Genomic DNA, 21,512 nt, shown 5'->3' on the forward strand with positions numbered 1-21,512 from the left:
ACGACTTGATTCACGTCTGTTCTCGTCGCAGGCTTCGTGAGCTTCGACAACCCAGCAAGCGCACAGGCTGCTATCCAGGCCATGAACGGATTTCAGATCGGCATGAAGAGGTTGAAAGTGCAGTTAAAACGGCCGAAGGATGCGAGCCGCCCGTACTGACAGGGCCCAACCCACACAGGGCTCTCAGCAACAGCACAGGTATGATTTTTAACAGGAAGACACAAGATACTTGACCTGTAAATATATTTATAAACTCAATACTTGTTTCTATGATTTATTAAATATTCAGTATATTAAATGTGTATTATTATTATTCAAATTACATATATGTAATAATAATGGTATTACTTTAATATTAATGTTTTACATTATATATTTGATTTAATATATTTGTATTATATCTGTATATATTTAATTTTTTATTTTAAAATAAATAAATAAATATATAGGCTATATATAGTTGTTATTGTTGTTATTAAATATTAAATAAATTTAGTATACATTATAGTACTTCAGTATATATTGTATTTTATGTATATATATATAGAGAGAGAGAGAAGAAAATATATACAGTAATATATATATATATATATTAAAAATAAAATGTAATGCATTAATAATAATAATAATAATAATAATCATTTGTATATTACTGTTATTTTTAAAAATAGCAATATATTCCTTTATATTGTATTGTTATTAAATATTAAATAAATTTAGTATATTATTGTATTTTAATGTTTACTTTTATACGTGTTTATATATATATATATATATATATATATATATATATACACACACATATACGCATGTATGTGTGTTTATATATATATATATACACACACACACATATATAGTTTTATTATAATTTATTATATATGTACTTTTGTTGTATATTTATATTTTTAATTTAATTATAATTCATTTTATTGTTTTTGCAGGATTTGAAGAGTGAAATCTCAAAAGGAATTTAACTTTTTCTTTCAAAACAAACAAGAACAACATGAATGGATTTTTTTGAAGACATATCAGCATTTATTTTATGAAGATGTTCGGTACAGAGGAGGGTTGCGGGTGAACCGGCACCAGTGGACAAACCACACTCGGCACGGCGTACGAAAGACAAGAGGAAGATCTCTCTTAAGACAGAGAACTCAACATGTCCTGTCTCTCGCTGAGCTTCGAACCGTCAGTCAAGCAACTATCAAAAAGAAAAAAAAACAAGCGAGAACAACTTCGATTTCTATATACATAATATACACACATATGCTATTTAAAGGAAGAGGCGCTTATGGCTTTTATTACACTGGACAAATGAGGGTTAAACTTGAAGACCAAGGAAAAATGCAGTGGAAAAAAAGAAGTTCTTCTTGTCCCGCTAGTGGACTTTCTTTCTCTTTCCCTCTTTCCTTTTCTCCTGTCACCGTCTTTCAGAAAACGCAGGACATTCTGTGGTCACAGAGGTTTCCATGCCCTCAGTGAAACTGATAAATCTTTCACCCCAAAGGGACCAAAGGACCAAACATTTTTATTCCTCAACAGAAATATATGGTATTAATAACAATACTAATACTACAAACTACTACTAATGACATAAGTTTAAAAAAAAAAAAAAAAAAAAAAAAGCATAAATATTCGCTTCAGGTCGGAAGAGGAAAGGGATTTTGATTTCTTTTCCTTTTACATTTATAGCTACTGGGTTTCAGAATATTTAAACAAAATAGAAAAAAAAAATGAAGAAAAAAAGTATTTTAAAAGCTATACTATTTTAGTGGAGTAGAATATGTGGATTGGAGATTGTTAGGAGCATGTTCAGCCATTTTCAATCATGAAGAAAAAAAGAGGGAGGGAACGGTCCATCATCCATCGTCTTTTTTTGCTCAGATGTCAGAATTCACATTCCAGAGAGCAAATGCTGAGTATTACTATATATGCATGTGCGAAGTGTTGCTGGTTTAGCGAAACCTTGGGTAGTTATTCAGTACACATAAACAAACATATTTATCCGACAAAAGCTTTACTTATCAAGCAGAATAAGTACCTGTGGCTTCAACGCAAACTATTCACAATATAACTGCTGTACCATTGCACAGGTAAATAATACGAAAAATACAGTTATCGCTCAACAGTGATGGGAAATGTTTATTTGTTTTTGTGCGCCGATTTAGTGTTTTTCTACTAAGGGGAATCTAGTTTGATTTCATCAGGTTTACGATCGTGCTTCATTAATGATCGCCCAACTTTACCTTTACGAGAGACAAGCAGAGCTTTCATATCATCCATTTTGTTCATCTTTCAAGAACATACTCATCAAACGGTTGGTGCCAAATGCTGAATATCAACTGATAAAGCACACTGGTAAGTGAACCAAGCAGTTACAAAGATACCAAGCCTTAAACCCAAACACAGCCCACAAAATGTCCTAGTTGAGGTTCGTAACAGACCAACCAAAAGGACAAACTTGTTATTGCTTACAATTTCTGAAGCACATCAGAATTTTACAGGGACCATCTTGCAGCATCAAAATAGCAATCGAATTTCGCCTCGGAAACCTGCACAATCAATTCCACATTGATGTTTTCAGAGTTCATTTCACTAATAAATGAGTTTAAGATATAGAAAACACTGGGGCAACTAGTTGAATCTGCGAAAAAAAAAAAAAACTTATTTCTAAGAATATGCTTCTCAGGCTGGTATGGATTAACTTGACACTAACTGTCTGCAAAGGTCTAATGAGCAGCCTGTAAAGATCTCATGAACAGCTTGCAAATAGCAGCTATGGGGGGTTACAGTTGGAGCAAACTGATCCATCAATAAAAAAGCCACAGAGTCTGACATTATGGTGTACTTAACCGCAGCTGTTGCTTTGCTCTCAAACAAGTCACAAATATACACAACTCTGAAGCACTTGACAAGAATCTTAAAGACCCCATGAAATCAAAATTGTAGTTTAGTGGTGCTTAGTTTGTGTGTTAGCTCTGAGGCTAATGTTACCTAACAAAACTAATTTACAGTCTTCTGGGAAAATGGACCCAAAATATTGTTGACTACAAATTTTAGTCTCATCAGATGCTCTAGGATGAAGTCAAAATTGGTGGCTGTTTGTTACACCGTGTTTACACCAGACGCAACCGTTGTCGTGTCGCATTGCGCTGCAACAGCTAAAAGCTGTCAACACTGATCGTGACAAACGTTGCGCCGCGCCGCATCAGTGTAGACAATATCACTGATTATAATGGGTTCTGTTGACTTTTTTGGTCGCGTCGCGCCACTCGCATCTGGTGTAGACATGGTGTTAGCTGAATGATTTACCAGCTATACGGCATTTCAATTTTAGTCTTTCTCTTCTTGGAAAACAGACCAAAAATATTGATGACTCATCCTGCACTATCGATTTTTGTCCAATCAGATGCTCTGGAGTTAGAATGCTCCTCCCACTGATACTGAAACTAAAGACTTGGCTATTTAAAACAAGTTGTCATGCCCCGGCCTGTTTCAAAAGGAAATGCATCAATTCTATACTCGCCAAACAATTTCATGGGGTCTTTAACTATTAAATGGACAGTATTCTTGAAACAGTTGTTTTTCTATGCATTTACAAGTTCTTTTTTGCTTTCTTCATACATTTTTCCATTTTATCCAGGCTGCCGTTACGCTACGTTTGCTGTTTGTCAACTCGTCAGTTCCGCACTGCCTTCATAGATATGCCAAAACGAAAGATAATATAGCGACAGAAGTACAGGAAGTTCAGGTCCTCACAGAATTCACAAATAAACAGAAATAGATGCAAAAACAGAGCTCTAGAATCTAGGTAGGACAGAAAAGCACATATTTTGACCTCATTTGATTTCCACTGTGGATATTTGACCTGTTTGTCTTACCTAAAAATATATCTGTATGTTAAATGTTTAATTTCGCAGACGTCAGAAATAAGTTTCGCTGGAAAACATTAACGTCGCCTGTATATCACAGCCGTTTTTTAGCCTCAGGTCGCGCCGAAATGGATCGCATTCGATTCACAGGTTATAATAGCCTTTTTCTGCTGAACTCTCTCCATTTCATCTCCCCTCTCCTGTCCTGTGGTGGCATATCAGAACGTCGTGATATACAGACATGCAGCCCTCGGGCATCAGCGGTCTAATAACCTCAAGTTGCAAGGGCCTTCCTCACAGAATCTCTCCATGCCAGATGTGAATTATTAAAATCAAATTAAATTTGGCCTGCATGTAAAAGCAAGTGTAATACAAATTAAAAATGGCAACTGGTGCCTGAAGTTTAATAAGTTTGAAGGATGATATCATTACAGCTTGAAAGAAAAAAAATTAGATTGGAAAGGCATATAAAATGAAACTTGATGTGTTGAAAGGTGAACCGACGGCATTAATACAAATTGCGTTTGCGCGAGAAACAAGGGGGGACGTTTTTGCACTATTTATTTATTACACACAGGTATTTCTGAAAAAAAAAAAAAACAGACCACCAGCATTTCATACTTGCGTTTTTCTCATTCAAACCACATTCATGTTTCGTTCCTCAGATCTTCATGCCGAACTTTGATCTGTGAGCATGCTCAAGGGGGGAACGGGTGGGAAAGCTTCGGGGGTTAAAGTGTTATAAAGGTACTACTCATATTAACAATATGATTCTTTAACTATGGTTTGTATGCTAAGGAAAGTAGCTTATTATAGATATGAAATCTGTATATTAGGGAACAGCAGCACATTTCTCAGATTCTATGGGGGAGTAGTTGGTGGGAGGGTGGCTTTCGGGGTGGGGCGGGTTTTTTGCTTTATAAAGATCATGTTAAAGTTCTGGTTTTCTCAGCACAAAGCATAAGGAAATATATATCAAGAGTATTGATTTTGCTGTGTGAAATGTGCAGTGGGAGAGCCAGGCACTCCCTGCGCTGTTCTTAAAGCCTGGATGAGACAATGCTGTTTACAGTTGTTTTCGGTTTTCTTGTTAATGTTTGTTGATTTCTTTTGCTATTTTCCAAGAAAAGAGAACAAGAGGTGCACCATCTATCTTTGCGATGTGATTGGTGCAGCATGAACAACTGAAATGGACAGTGTTTCTGTTTATTTCTTTCTTTTTCTTTCTTTTTTTTGAGACAGAGAAGATATGTCCAAGACAAATGCCTGAGAAACCAAACCTCCCGTTGACATTTCTCAAATACTTGCTGCTTACATTGTTTTACTGTTATGCCTACTCATCTAATGATTTGCCAATAATTTATGAACCTTTATTTATTTATTTATTTATTCCTGACAACAATCTGTTTATGAATCGCCTATTTATTGGTTATGTTAAGAAAATGTATGCATTGAAAAGAAACACTTAATGGGCTTCTCTCTTTCTCTCTCTTTTTTTCAATTTTACAATAAAATTTTAAATTTAAGTATGAAGACTATTTGTGTTTGGTTCTTGAAGTTGTATTTATCTCATTGTATTGAGCATAACATACAGAGTTGTGAAAAGGTAAGTATTAAGTCCTCTTTTTAAAACCATACTTAAACATTATGTAGCAAATTAGCTCAAAAAAGACATATGAATAATTAATAACATAATGGTGGAGAATGCGGGCAATTTGGCCCAGAATTAGCTGAAAAGAAATATGATTAATTAATTATATTTCTTTTTTGAGCAAATTTGCTACAATTATTTAGATGGTGTTGTTGTTATTGTCACATGATTGTAGCATTCAATGCTGCGTTCACGCCATGTTGTAATCAGAATTTCCATAATTTCGAGGTGACAATGCGTGACGTTCTACTCGGAGCTGTTCACGTCCCCGGACTGGGAATTATGAATTTCTATTGCAGCACTATCAATGCCTAAATGAATCTGCAGCAGTCAGGTGGTACAGCGGTCATGTGGTAGAAGTAAGAACTCTCGGAAAATTCCTAGTTTACAAGTTGTAATGCTTCTTTGACATGGCGTGAACTAGGGGATGCACCGATACCAGTATCGGTATCGGGCCCGATACCAAGCTCATGTACTTGTACTCATACTCGTAAAAATACCCCCCATACCAAAGACCGATACCTCACGTGACGTAACTGACCGAATTTTCCATGCACAGAGACACGGGCGGCAGCAGCAGAAACAATGTCAGCCTCAGAGGTGTGGAAATACTTCAAAATCAATGATGACAACACACACATTGCGAACTGCATGCTTTCAATCACAATTCGTTATTGATTAATGAAGACGGGATCTCGCGCGCGCGCACTCTCTCTCTCTCTCTCTCTTTCTTGCGCACGATCCCAATTCTCTCAGACAGCGCACGCTCAATTCTCCTAGCGCATGAATGGTCAAATGCACACATAGTTGTCAAAATGTCCATCGTGTGGAGTATCTCACGTAAATTCAGTTGGTTAAGTGGACGTAAACATTTGGGTGAAAACAGGTTATGTGTCAGTATCCATGGATTCGGTCTTAAAGGGACCGTAGCCTATATTTGTCATTAACCGTAATAAAACAACAAAATATGTTAAATAAATGTATACATGGTGAATAAACCTACTGTATCTGAAAAACAAGTTTATTTAATTTGTATCTCTATAGTATTTGTTGTATTGTTTGTAATTTGTTTGTAAATTTCTTTTTATATAACAACAATTATATATATTGGTAATTATGCCCTTTAAAGGTTATTGGACACTGAAATTTTTGTTCTTTAAGTTTGTGACAAGCACATAAAAAATATTACTTTTTTCATTAGAGTAATAATAAAGAAGCTGTCCTACATTCATTAGTCTCACTGTGTTGTGCTTGGAAAACTGCAACATCACCAAAAAAAAAAAGAGAGAGAGAGAGAGAGAGAGAGAGAGAAATTAATAAATGTATAGGCATCGGTATCGGCGAGTACTAAAAAAAAAGTATCGGTACTCATACTTGGTCCTTAAAAAATGGTATCGGTGCATCCCTAGCGTGAACGCACCTCACGTTCACTGCCGAGTGAGCTGCTGTAATCAGTCTCTCTTTCATGTGTAGAGCTGGTGTGTCTGATTCATTCTAGTGAGTCGGTTCTTTCTAAACTGTCTTCTCTCCATCATATGTACTGTAAGGTCCGGTTCACACAGAATGCTTTTTTGTGGTTAAAAATGTGAAACGCAGGTCATTGGATTAAAAAAAAAAATGCAAGTCCTAGAGATGTGTTTTAAAAATTCAACTTCTTTTAACTTGAACGCCGCATTTTTAGAACACCGTGGCATGCACGAGACACGAGCGCACCTGTAAAACATGTCCGTCAAGCGTGTGTTTACATAGAAAAAACAGTTGAATAGTAGCGCAGTGGAATGGAAAATGCATTCTGTGTGAACGGCCCTTAAGACTGGGAAGTATGAAGTGAATCAATTCATCCTAAACTAAACAGCCCTCTTTTTTCCCATAGGCGTTGTGAAGTCTGATTCATTGAATCAGTTAGTCCTGAACAGTTCTCTCTCATGTAGTGGTTGTATGATTCATTCAAGTGAATCGGTTCACATTAAACAAGCTCTCTTATTTATATGTAGCTTTGGATAGATAGACCATTCATTTTAGTGAATTTGTTCATCCAGAACCATTCTCTTTTTCATATGTAGTGTTTGAAAGCCTGATTCCTTCTAGTGAACTGGTTCAATCAGATGTTTTCTGTAAATGAACAGATGAAAAGATTCACCAATTCGAGTCCTTCCATGGCATTTTATAGTAGAATATTTAGTTAATCGCTTAAATCATTTAAATGGATACAGATTGCACTTTACAAAATGTGATATAATGTAGGTCAAGAAGTAAATAACCCATACTGTGAAGACAGACATAAGAAACTGTGAATATACAGTTTGTCTGGTAGCTGAAATATGGGAAGAGAATAAATGATGTGGTTGAAACATTACAGTAATTTACTGAGAGAGAGAAAAGAAAAGAAAAGAAAGGGGAGAGCCTAAAAAAGTGGAGGCAGTGGCTCATGAAATAAATTGGCCCAATTACAATAAAGTGTGGCTCTTGGTCAGCGTGCGGGCCGAGCAGTTCATCTTTATTACAATCTGTTAATGAAAATCAATCCTCCTCCTGATAGACTCTTATCTCCACGGCCTCTGAGCGCCTCACACACGGGAAGATAATAAATTAGGGTAATATTGCCTTTGATGAGGGAGTGAATTGCAAATTATCATAACTTTCCAAGATTTATGATACAGATGCCTAATTTTCAGGCTTGGATTTTCCAGGCTTGGAGGTGTAGAGGGGCCATTTGTTAAAAAGTTCTGTAGCGCAGACTTATTAACAAATATGCAACGTGGAACCTGAATGCAGGTTTGTAGACCTGAGATTGCACAAATGACCTGTACGAATGTTATGTTTTGTCTAGAGTGAAAAAGTAAAAATACAAGCAATGAAAAACATTAGAAATAAATCAGTATGGAACTGCATTTGCAGACCATTTTACTTCAGTAATGTTTCCAAATGAAACTGCAATTTCAATGGGAATAAAAATTATGATGGGAATTATCCCTAGTGACGTCAGTCGAAAAGGAATGTTGTTTCATAGGGAACGAGTTTTGACAAAAGGTTACAGACATAATATTTTCTTTAAAATAAAAGTTTTTGTCATTCAAAATAATAAAAGTGTTTTAATAAATGTAGTCAATTTGTATTCCGCCTTGATTTAAGAACAAGACATGCAAGAAGCCCCGCCCAAGTTTTCTGATTGGCTAACACGTGCAGGTCGCAGATTATTTTTTATTTGTCTGTTTATTTTTCTGTAAAGCTTATGTTACTTCGAATAATGTCATGAAGTAACATTATTTAATGAAAGTAAGCCCGAAATTCACATACAGCAGCTTTAATGTATCCAGGAGCCTTTAAATGCTTGTGGTGGTTTCTAATTATTAATTAAAAAGGCATTCCTGTAAAGAGAGCCATCCATCTATCAATTATCAATCAACGTGCGGACATGTCCCGTGCTGTCTATTTATCTTGCCAAATATCCTATTAATGTCAAATTAATTTTTCCAGTGTGAATATTAATCACTCTAGAGGCTTATTTTAATTAATTAGCCCAATAATTGTCCTTGTTTATTAGATCAAAGTGAGCAAAGAACAAAGTGGATCCTTATTTTTTACACATTTGTTTATATACCTCATTATATACTGTATTTAGAATTAGAACAGAAGAGCTTATAATAGGACTAATTAACAGACGGAATGCACTGTAAAGCAGGAAGACCAAGCGAGACCAAACGCTTAAAACGTGGTATTAAAACACAATAAAACCAGGCGGTGTGCTGGTATAAAAGAATCATATAGCTGTCAGATGTTAACTACAGGCCCGCATTAGATGTATGAGATGATTTCTGACAGCTCTTAGCATGAAGAACCTGCCTCTTTTCTTCTCCTCACATCGGCGCAGTTAAAACTTGAGAGTGATGGAGTGCCGAGATCTGCAAAGTACAAGAGAAGGGCAGTGTTGGAAAACGCTTAGTTTAGCATGATGAATGTGGTTAAACTGACGACGATTTAATCTCCGTCACATGACCCCGTCATTTCATACCAGTTTCTACCCGAGGCCTGAAGGGTCCTTAGCAGGAACATGAGCAATGGACGCACAAACAGCATTGCTGAAAAAGTGAAGGGCAAACGTCAACTGCTTTCATGGCTAACCGGTAAATACTAGAATTTGTGTGGTTCCATTTGTGTCGTTGATAAATTAAGTCTAAAAAAATCTGTCTACCAACTGAAAATGGCCTAAAAAGTTATATATACAGTTGACAGAAATCTTGATTGTAATAGTTTGGCAAGTTGTTGCAATGCGTAGATTTGTTTGTAACATGGCGCTCTGGAATACTTCTGATTGGTCAGTCGAGATATTCATCATCACAAGCAACCTATTTTCTATATTTGATTTCTCAAATCACTCTTCAGCAGAGTAATTTCGACTTTAATAATTTTTTTATGTCAAGTAATTTTTTTGGTAACAGCTGTGTAATAAGCGAGGCACTAATCACTTTCTCAGATATATTTTGCTATAACAAATGGATGACTAAACATTATCGTTTACATAACTGCAGCTAAAAAAGGTGTTCTGAAGGCATTACTTCAAGTTCCCATGGTGGCCAGTAAGACACTTTAACTCTGGTGTAAGGAAATAGAGGCCCCATTTCACAGACAGGGCTTAGATTAAGCCAGGATTAGGCCTTAGTTAGGGCATTTAAAGGGATAGTTCACCCAAAAATGAAAATTCTGTCATAAATTACTTACCCTCATGTTGTTCCAAACCCGTAAGACTTTTGTTCATCTTCAGAACACAAATAAAGATATTTTTAATGAAATCTGTGCTTTCTGTCCCTCCATTGACAACTATGCAACTACCACTTTGACACTTTAAAAAGTTCATAAAGAGATCATAGAACTAATCCATATGAATCGAGCAGTTTAGTCCAAATTTTCTGAAGAGACACGATCACTTTATATGTTGAACAGATTGAATTTAGGCTTTTATTCACATATAAACATTGATCAGCAAACATAAACAAGCTCAACCGAACCTGCTTGATGCACAAAAACAAACCTGTTGGGGTAGCTCAAACGTGCTGCATAACACACAAGAACTAACCTCACTGGTTCTCAAGCGAACATGCTTGAGCTTCCGTTTTACCATAACTGATGTTTGAGATGATAAATGTTTATATGCGAATGGACAGATTTAATTTAGTCTTTTAGAGTACACAGCAATCATGTTTCTTCACAATATTTAGACTAAACCGCTCAATTCATATGGATTAGTTTTTATGACGTTTTTGAAGCATCAAAGTGGTAGTCGCATAGCTGTCAATGGAGGGACAGAAATCGCTCCGAGGGTGAGTAAATGATGACAGAATTGTCATTTTTGGGTGAACTAACCCTTTATGTAGCTTTTATAAACATGCCTTGGAATAAAACATTACTGGTGTGCATCTTGAGACAAAACAATGGCACTGACATATTTTAAGATATGTCAGTGCAAGTTGCTTTCAGTTAAAACAGCTAAAACATGCATTTTAGTCTGGGACTAGGCTTAAGCCTTGTCTGTGAAACCGGGGGAAGAGTGTTTTAAAGACAAAAACCTGAAAAATGTCGAGTTACACAAATTTTCAACTCTATAGCACCCTCTATGGATTGGAAAGAGTCATAAAATTCAGGGGGGAAAAAAGCCAGGACAAAAACGTCTATGAGATAGTCACAACTCTTTTTTTTTTTAATATGGAAAACAACAGATTACATAATATAGCACATATTAGTTATGTTTTATACAAACTAAAAAAATCTAACTAGATGAAACATCACATTTAAAACATCAACTATACACAGGTGAATGTACACATATAAAACACATATATACACTCTTTCAATATATTATTATATAAAGAATTTGTTTTGTTTTCTCCTTAATAAGCAGAGCAGCTTGAAGAGGTCTTTTTCTACCATGACTGTAGCTTTGTGTGTGGATGTCTGGACCCAGTACCAAAAATATATGGATAGGTAGCATTTCATGAAGTTGTTGGATCCTGTGTAAATAACATATTTTCTTACGTCCAAGTAGAAAGTTTGAAGTGCACCTAAACTCGTGTGATTCTGGAAGATGTGCATTATATATACTACATGTCTTTTATGATCATTTCATCCATTAACGTCACATCTGTATCAACAGTTTCCACTCTTTAATCTGTGATAAACTAAAAGATATGCAGATTAGCTGCCTTCATTGTTTCCAGATTCGAGCGCCTTTGTCGATTTCACATTCAGAAAGCCTGGAGTGTGCCATCATCCGTTCTGAAGAATAAAACACTGCATGTTTAAATGGAAATGAGTCCATTCGGATCAGTCTCTTGCAGACAGTTTGAAGTCAGTTTGATTGTTTTTCCAAAAGGGTTTCATGGTGGAGGAACAGTCTGGCTGGTGGGTATCCATCTTCAAGCTGGCGTCTAGACCAGCTCCTTCAGTTCAACAGGAGCAGAAGAACCAGCGCTGTGAAAACTGAAGGTGTAACTATCGTTCCTCTACTATAAATGTGTGGAGTCCTGGGTAAACTTTGTTTCAGAGTGCTGGGCGGAAGTGCCTTAAGGTCCTCCAGGGCGCCATACGCAGCCATGGAGAACTCCGGATCGCCTGTCGTGAGAAGATCAAACACGCACGATTGGAAATAAACATCCTCCACCTGCAGCATCTCTCGACACTTTGTGGTTGCGCGTTCCAACACGTCCACGTGCGCCGAGAGGCCTGGCTGCAGCTCGCCGCCATCGTCCTCCCCGTACCAGCTGCCCGTGAGTCGCGGCGGACGCAGGCTCTGCTGCCGGTTGAGCACGTGGGCTTTGATGACCTCACTGCGCGGGCAGCCGTGCAGACACAGCTGCAGGCCTCCGTTCTCCTCCGCCAAGTCCTCAGGCATGCGGATGGCAAAAGTCAAGTAGCGACCGACCTGCCTCACGATGATGGACGTGCCCAGGTAGCGAGCGTGGATCTTCACCTGCCGTATACCTAGACCTCCGCTACCCTCCACAATCCACAAGCCATCTCCTTTCCCGCCGCTCCGCGTGCCGTCCTGGAACGCCGACGGCAGGTCCTCGGTGGTGGCCTGGTACACCTTCTGCTCTGTGCAGTCATGATAGGACTTGAAAATGACGGTTATCTGCAGGGGAGACCAAACGGGAAACGGTGAGTAATAGCTCACACTGAAAATCAATACATGAAATTGGTTTCAATTGACTAGAGGATTGTTTCAACATTGTGTTTTTGTGGAGCCTGACTTTTGCTTTGAAAACTATATGTTGCAATGTTTCCTAACCAGGGCTGCGTTTCTCAAAAGCATCATAAGCTTAAGTAGCTTGTAACCATTGGCACCAATGTTCTCTACCATCAAATTATCCCACAATGCTTTTGAGAAACGCAGTGTTTTTTTGTTTTATATATATATATATATATATATATATATCTATATAATGTTATAGAATTGATTAGTTTTCTGAATTAGCTTTAATTTTTTGTATTTTCAGTTTTTATTTTAAGTTTTAGTAATTTTTTTAATCTGTCTTTTGACATTTCCCAAATATTTTATTTAAAATATTTCTATTTAACTTTAGTTTTAGTACTTCAACTTAAACCTATTTTATTTCAGTTAAGTTTATCTAATATTTATATTTTATTTCAGCTTTATTTCAATTAACGTAAACATTTTTAATAGTTTTACATAAAAATAACAACCAATTATGGGAAAATAAACCAACTGAAGCATCCTAACCAACAGCGACCTCATTGGTCCAAGATCCTGAATCACATTATTAAATTATATGATACTAATGTACTAAACATCAAAAATATTCTGATTGGCTGTGATTGTCTCACATTTTGCATTGTGGACAGACAAATTATTATTTCTTATTTTCTGTCTCATTTATAAAATGGTGAAAAGGCCAATAATCTAAACTAAATTTGATGAGGAAAATGATGTAATGTGGAAAAGAAAATTACTGAAAACTTTTTTGTTAATTGAAATTAAGCTGAAATAAAAAACAGTATCAGTTGAAAAACAAAAATTAGAAATGTAGCAAATAACTGAAATAAGTTTAAGCGGAACTGGAAAAAAACATAAATAGAAATAAAAATAAATTTAAACCTAAAAACCTATTTTAAACAACAAATACAAAAGTCAAAAGCACAATTTAAAAAAGCAAAATTACTAACTTTAAGATTAAAAAGAACATATAAAATAGCAGCAAATTCAAAATATAAACCAAAACTATAGAAGTATATAAATAATAGTAAAATAACACTAGAAGAGTGCTTGCAAGAGTGAAAGACCAAGAACTTGAGAAAAAAATAAATAACAATTTTCGCCACATGATGGCAGTAGAAGAACAGAGAAAATCCAAGATGGATCTGGGGTCATCTGCCAGTATCTAATCAAGACCAACGTCAGTGACTAATCAATGGAATATCCAATGGCACAATTTTATAAAACTCTGATCAGGTCATGGAGCTGTAAACCATCAACTGTCAGTAAGATTTAGTCATATTATACATGATTAGTCCAACAATGTCTACTATATTTAAGGCTAAAGAAATAGCACTGATGGAACTCAATGAATAAAAAATAATTTAGTAGCCTATCATGATCTCTTGGGCAAAATTATAAATTAATGTGAAGAGGTTTAAACTATTACTCTCATAAACACTTTATGTTAAAGTCAGCGGCCCCTGGAAGATTATTAAAGTGACAATTTTTATGTGCCCTGGTGTTATATTACTTTCCCTCCTCTATTAAAAAAAAACAAAAAGCACAGGCATTGTCATTCCCATATTACCGTAATACTTCATGTCTGTTAACCTTCCAGGAACTAACCGACTGTAACTGGAGGCTGAATAATTTATTTTCCATTACTTCTTTTTGTGTCATCTCCACTCTTTCTGAAGCAGCTGGGGGATTCGATTATAGTCTTTTGGACCTGCATTGTCGCCACGGCTCAACAGTCTAACACCATGTTCCTTAATAGAAGAGAGAAAAAAATGTCCCCCTAATGACATCATTGTTTGGGCTGACTGTCTCTCTCAAGCTTTTGGTTTGAATGATTTCTTTGGACAGTGGAAAAGTTCACCAAAAAATTAAAATTCTTCATTTCCTTGTGCTTTCCAAAGCAATGCGACTTACTCTCTTCAGTGGAAAAACATATTTTGAAAAAAAGTCTGTTTTTGTACTTAAAAAGAAAGTCAAAAGGGGTTCATACGTAGGTTTTGGACCCCATTGACTTTCATTGTATGGACAAAAAGATGAAAAATTCTTCAAAATATCTACTTGTGTGCTCTGCAGAAGGTTTACAACAACATGAGGGGGAGAAATGATGACAATTTTCTTTTGTTTTTCACATTTTCATCACTTGCACAGATGGCAAGGCTTCAAAACTTTTACCCATTCTCAGACTCCGCTTCTCCAAAGAGATCACTAAAGTTTGAACAGGTCACACTTACACTAAGGCTATTCATACAACTAACCTTGTTGGTTGCCGTAGCACTGGAGCCTTCAACCACCGGTACGTTTGTGACTTGAACTGAAAGGTATCGGTTGTGGATGAGCGGCCAGGCTCCCTCAACCCTACATGTCTGGAACTCATCCTTAAAAGTCCGCAAGTGAGGATCACCGAATAGTCCACAATGTCCATACTTTTTCTGTTGGGCCGCGGGTCCTGAGGCGAGCACCCTGCTTTCATAGTTGCAGACGTCCACCACTGGCGGCTTGGAAGTGCTGGGTGCTTTAGCCGACGACGTTGGGCCGTCGCTTGAGCAGTTGTGCTGTGCAAAGAGCTCTTTAATACGGAATACAGCCGAGTGGTACACCAAGTCCCCCCTACAACCACGAGCTGTGCGGCGCGTACACAACGAGTAGGCCCTCAAAGCGATGCAGTAGTCCACATCTGGAAGCACCTCCTCTTGCAAGCCACCGGAGGGTGAGAATGAGGCCACGTACTCTGCATTACAGCGCTGAATTCGACATGTTTGGCAGCACACTGTTGAGAATCAAGAAGAATGAGTAAGAATTAGGCATTAATGAGACGCATTTAAAACTGGGAGAATCATTATTTGATGGTTGGTTGGTGATGGCGATATACATAATTAAAGTTCTTAGCCTTGGCGATATATATACTCTAAACCTCTTTAACAGCTACAAACAGCTGTTTTGTCATTCTGACACATTCATTGGTTACACTCGAGGCAGCAGGGCAGTTGAAAAGATAACTACAAGCTGGCGATTGCTATTCCAAACCAAGAAAACATTCCTAGATTGGAATGCTTTATGTTATGGTCTAACAAAGGTGTGAAAATAGTAACTGCTTAATTTCATATGATGACTTTTAAATGCTTTGAAGACAGGCCCAACAATAACAAGTGTGATGGAATTTAGGTAGCATAAAAACTCCCATTGCTATGACAAGGTAATTGCATTCTACAGGGTTTTCACGCCTTTTGACCAATGAGTTTCCATGACTTTAGAGTCGTGTGCGAGTAATGACTGAAAATATTGCACAATAACATGAAAGCAGTGTTCACGGGTAAATTAACTTCATACATTGTTCAACTTAATAACAAATACTGTTTATTTTATTTTACACATTAAATCATCATCCACATAACTACAACTCTGTGGAAATTAATGCAAAATGTATGTGATAAGATGTTATTTATGACTAAGCCTACAAGACATGCAAATTTGTGTGACAGTGATAGAGCATTGGTCTGTGGTGTCCATGTACATTTTTTGTGCTACACCAGCTGTAAGTGGATTGCTCATGGTAAAAACGTGGTACAATAGTGGTCTGTCAGGATACATTTAGCATATGGTATGTAAACTAGGCTGACAAAAACATTAATAGTTTGATTAAACTTTTCTCAGATTGTATGCATATTTCGTGAATCCGTGGGCTATCATACAGACTTATAAACAACACCTAAACTCTTTAAAATATGAGTTTAAAACAGACCTTTTGTATTTAGACAAAGATGTTTTTCAGTCTATTTTCTTACCTTTACATATGTTTAATATATGACTACCATTAAATATTAATACATTAAAGCATTAATTGTAATTTAATGTTTTATTGGTGTAGTCTAATGACTATTTACTTAACAAAAGAGATAATCAATCTGTATATAAAAACATTTTCAATCCTACTCCGAGCATGCAACAAAGTGTTTGTTCATTTCTATCTGATACAAAAATCGCATTTTACATTTTAACCCACACTCGCGACACACACACACACAAAAAAAAAACATCCTGCGCGTGCTTTTCAGAGAGGCGTAGGCGGTTAAAACGCGCACGTACCGTAAAGCGTAAATAACCCATATTTGCTGTTCAATTAAAACAAATATCTTATTCATCACTCGTTAAATCACACTTTCATCTTCAACAGTCACGGGCTTTCGAAGTAAACAGCTTTAAACAACGACACAGCGAGAAGCTAGCCAGGTTAGCCAAAGTTTTGCCAAACTAATAAAATATCTGACTAAACTAACTATGCAGTAGGCTTTAAGAACAGTAAATTGTGAGGATTCACTTCGAACATCTTTTCAGAAGGTAAGTATAATATTTGGTTCTCGCTATAAATATTTATCAGAATATACTGGGTTTACATCTTTTCGCAAACACGGAGCTGATTTGCTAGCGAGTTAGCTGCACAACTCTGGCCTAGAGAAGAACTAAATGCGTATTAAATAGTGCATTAATATGAGCGATGGGCGATTGCATTACGTAGTGCGTTTAAAGTTAAAAATACTTTTGAGTGATTTTATTTTAACAACATCCCTCCAAACGACAGTGTAAAGTTTTCCCAGCAGCGCTCGCTCCGGGATGCGTGCATGCAAATAGAGCGATTAATAGGAGCAAAAAACCAAAAACGATTTACCTGGTCGGAGTAACAGGCACATAGAAACCACTAAAAAACAAATCCAGTTCCAAAGCTGCCGCTTAGCCAGGTTGAGAGTGCCGCTTCTCCCCATGCCAATCCATTCAGTTTGATTGCAGTTCTCCAACTGCTGCTCATCGGCGGTGAGGCTGCGAGAAATCACACAACTTTTTCATTCCCTTCCCCAGCCACTGTCATTCAAAGGAAAAGTGCTGAAAAGCATCGCATGGGAGGAGCTTCTAGTCTCCAGCCTTTTCCATGAATGCTGACAAGTGCTCAGTCACGTCTTTATAGGAGTTACAGTGCAAAATATGCATATCAAAGAATGAACGGTTTTGTCTATTTAGGTAACACTTTACAATAAGGTTCATTAGTTAACATTAGTTAACTACATTAGTCAACATGAACTAATAAAGAACTGCACTTATACAGCATTTATTAATCTTTGTTAATGTTAATATCAACATTTAGTAATACATTATTAAAATCTTGTTAACATTAGTTAATGCACTGTGAACAAACAATGAACAACTATTTTCATTAACTAACATTAACGAAGATTAAGTAAATACAGTAACAAATGTATTGCTCATGGTTACTTCATGTTAGTTAATACATTAACTAATGTTTAACTAATGAACCTTATTGTAAAGTGTTACCTAAATAGACAAAACCGTTCATTCTTTGATATGCATATTTTGCACATCAAATGCATATTTTGCACATTCTATTTATAGTAAGAGAAAAAGTTTCTTTTAGCCCTCTGAGCCCCTTCATTTTTGGGTCACACTTGGTAACTTCGCTGTCAAAAGTGACCAAGACCAAAGCCTTGAAATGTAACTCCCCCACCACCAAATTTTTCATTCAATTTTCAGTATTTCAGCTCATGCGACCAAGTATCATCCCATTCCGATGAAGCAAAATATCAGTAATTTTTGACCGCAAAGGTACCAAGTCTTACTTTTTATGTTTCAACCTTTAATATATCCAAATCATGTCCATGATTTTTTTGTGTGTGTGCGTTCACATAGTTAATGTGACACAACTCACCAAGTGTAATCCCATTCCGATGAAGCAAAGAAATTAAAAACTTAAACATTTTTGGTCATTTCTGACCGAAGACGCCCAGAGTGTTGTACGAGTCTCGTTTTTTAATACAGTCATTTGTTAAATGTTGCCATGCCTAGAATGAAGTTAGTTTTTAGTCATTTAAAACTTAATATTTGCTTAGTTTTCTGTAAATTAGAGTAAATTCAGAATAATACTTAATTTTTAATTATAGAAAGGCCTTTTGCACAGATACATGAACTGATAAAAAGAATTAAACATGCCAAAACAGGCATGGGAATAAACCACTGTCATCTATCAAGTGCATCTCTTTGGACAGCTGAAAGTCTACAAAGCTTATTCTGATCTGTGTAATAAGCAGAGGATGATTGAAGAAATGAAAATCGCTTAGCCTAGCCTGAGGGTTCAGTTTTATGACGGGCTTCAGCATGCTAATCCTACATTCTCTGCTGTAATATCATGGTTTATTGAACTACTTTGAGCTGGTTTATGGTTTGATAGTGTTTGCAGTTAGTGCTTTAATATGAGGTTACATTGTGAATATAGAAACAAAACAATATATTGCTTACCGTTTTAAATGATTTTGAGGATCCATTGAGACTGTAACCTTGGAGTAAACACAAAATTTATACATTAATTTTGATATTATGGATAATTTTATACGTGTGTTTGTGTGTGTGAATATTAGAGCTGCACAGTTCTGGATAAATTGAGAATCACATTTTTTTGTTTAAAATAGTGATCACAATTCTCCCACAATTCTGAATAGACAACACAACAAAATAATGTGTAAAATTACAGGTTTTGACAAAATGTTAAGTGCTGCAGTGTATTTAAAAAACAAAAAATTACTTAATTTAATTTTATTATTATTATTTTGAATGGTTGAATGAATGAATGATTCAATGACTCACTCATAAAGACTTGTTTCATTACTGAATGAATCAGCATTTTTGAATTAATCTTTTGAATGAATGATTCAATGACATATACATTTTTTAACAGTCACTTGTCGCCACCTACTGGTGTAATGATGTAATTGATATAATCTTTATTTGAAGCTTCGAGTTACTTTCAAAAGGTGATTCACTCTATTTTGATCGCTACCGTAGACATCATTGTCTATATCCGAACTATAAACTTTTACCCCAGTGCTTCTGTGATAATTTGAATGTAACAGAAATTTGAATTTGTATTGTATTGTATATTTGAATTTGTAACAGAAATAATGATACTGTGCGGTTGGAAAGACTGTTTGTGAAGCTGTTTCATACCTATACATGACAACTGCTCTCTCTGAGTCAGCGTCAGCGCCAACACAGATTTGAGTGTCCGCTGTGATCATACTTGTCAAGTCAAGTCTCCTTTATTTATATAGCGCTTTTTACAATGCAGATTGTTTCAAAGCAGCTTTACAGTGATAGGTTTAATAGACATAGCCAAATTGTTGTCATTTAGGAATAAGATTGTGTGGGTGTTTGAATCGCAATCGCAATCTTTTAACGATTAATCGTGCAGCTCACTTATATAGTTCACAGGTTGGTTGATCACTTAGAGTCTGACTTAAAGCTGCATTTCATTCTCCCTCACAGCAATAAGTGCATTATTACAGCAGGCAATGGTAATAGTAATTACTAAATACTACTTTTGGAGAACTGGCTGCCCCATGAAGTCATTCCTGTCTTAGGCCTATAGTGGTATTGATACTACAGAGGCATCATTCAGAATCTGGCCACTGAAGCAAATACCTCATTCACTCAGGTGGATGGATCAGTGAGCCCCTTACAAGCACCTCATGCCAGTAGACGACTTGACAAGGCTGATGGGCGGAGAAAGGGTTCTTTCTTTGCCCCACATTTGTGAGCATATTACATTGCATGACCCAGCGAATATACATATTCCTCTGGTTGAAACAAGAAGGCAGCGAGTCAATTACAGAGATGAATCAGGTAAAAAAAAGGAAAGAAAGAAAAATGAGAAAGAGAAAAGAAAGGAACGGAAAAGAAGGGATAAGCCAGTACATTTCTCCTGACACTGACTCACTTGTTCTTATACAATAGTGGAATGAGGTCAGTCTGGTAAAATTAGCCATCCGCTTCATGGCAGGACTGAATGCCAGGCCAGTGAGAGGGGACGGAGAGTCTCCATTTGAGAGTAGGAGAAACCAGAGAAATAAAGTGACTACATTTTTTGACAGAGAATGAGAAGAAGTGTTGGGAAGAGAGGAGAAGAAGGTCATTTGCTAAAAGCCCAGAACTCCTACTGAAAAAAGATGTGAAGTAAAACGAGACCAACCATTACACCAAGAAAGAGACCATAAAATCTGAATTGAATAATGATTCTTTTCAAACAGGTTTCTCCCCTCATCTGTCATTGGCTGAAATTAACAGCTAGGCAATGCCCCAAACTCACACCATTGGTTGAGCTGCTGTTGCCGGGCTGGTTGGGAAAGTCAAGATGTTCAAACAAACATAGCAATGTTTTCATAACGCCACAGAACCAGTGTTTACACTCTTCAAGGGACTTACAAACTTAGAGTTGTCTCTGCTTATTAAGCTGGAGAACGTTTTTAACAGCGAAAAAATTGCACACTTCAACTTTAAGAAAACAATTGCCTGAAGTTTTATTCATGCTATAAATTCAAAGGTGGACGTAAGAGTGAGAGACAGAAAAGCAGGGAAGTGACAGAAGGAGTAGGAGAGGGAAGAAAAAAAAGGAAGAGGCATTGGGTTTCCACTGACTTTATGTCTGGGCAGCTCCATATGGTCCTCATTAAGGTGCTCACTCTGTGGGAGCAGCTCCACACCGCGCTGCTTGTTTTTGTTATTAGGCCCATCACATTTTGGTATGGAGGGCACTGGAACATTGGGCCACTGACAGGTCTTGCCCAGTGGTTCTCAACCAGAGTTATCATTAACTAAGACTAAATCTATTCAAATAGTTTTCGTTAAATGAAATATAATATAAATATTAGATAAAAATCTTAAATGTAAAAAATTAAAATTAGAAGCTAACTGAAATAAAATAAGT

The 21,512-nt window shown here is 36.5% G+C and overlaps 2 protein-coding genes across 16 annotated transcripts in view; one reads left to right on the forward strand and one right to left on the reverse strand.

The window, feature by feature from the left end:
• The window catches only part of celf5a (cugbp, Elav-like family member 5a), a 225,716-nt gene extending 220,311 nt beyond the window's left edge, over positions 1 to 5,405 (forward strand). For all 15 annotated transcript variants that reach the window (XM_051909951.1, XM_051909949.1, XM_051909940.1 and 12 more), the window contains 2 exons: positions 32 to 198; positions 942 to 5,405. In XM_051909951.1, the coding sequence (XP_051765911.1) occupies positions 32 to 159 (128 nt within the window). In that variant the 3' untranslated portion in view covers positions 160 to 198; positions 942 to 5,405. The remainder of the gene's footprint in view (positions 1 to 31; positions 199 to 941) is intronic.
• Positions 5,406 to 11,192: 5,787 nt separating this feature from the next.
• rgmd (RGM domain family, member D) lies at positions 11,193 to 17,619 on the reverse strand. Its single transcript, XM_051911016.1, has 3 exons — positions 17,415 to 17,619; positions 15,007 to 15,518; positions 11,193 to 12,649 (listed from the first exon to the last, which is right to left on the reverse strand). The coding sequence occupies exons 1-3, from the start codon at positions 17,506 to 17,508 to the stop codon at positions 11,960 to 11,962; spliced, it is 1,296 nt and encodes a 431-aa protein (XP_051766976.1). The 5' UTR covers positions 17,509 to 17,619; the 3' UTR covers positions 11,193 to 11,959.
• Between the last annotated feature and the right edge of the window lie 3,893 nt (positions 17,620 to 21,512).

This window comes from Ctenopharyngodon idella, chromosome 10, assembly GCF_019924925.1.
Source record: "Ctenopharyngodon idella isolate HZGC_01 chromosome 10, HZGC01, whole genome shotgun sequence".
In the NCBI taxonomy this organism is placed as follows: Eukaryota; Metazoa; Chordata; class Actinopteri; order Cypriniformes; family Xenocyprididae; genus Ctenopharyngodon; species Ctenopharyngodon idella.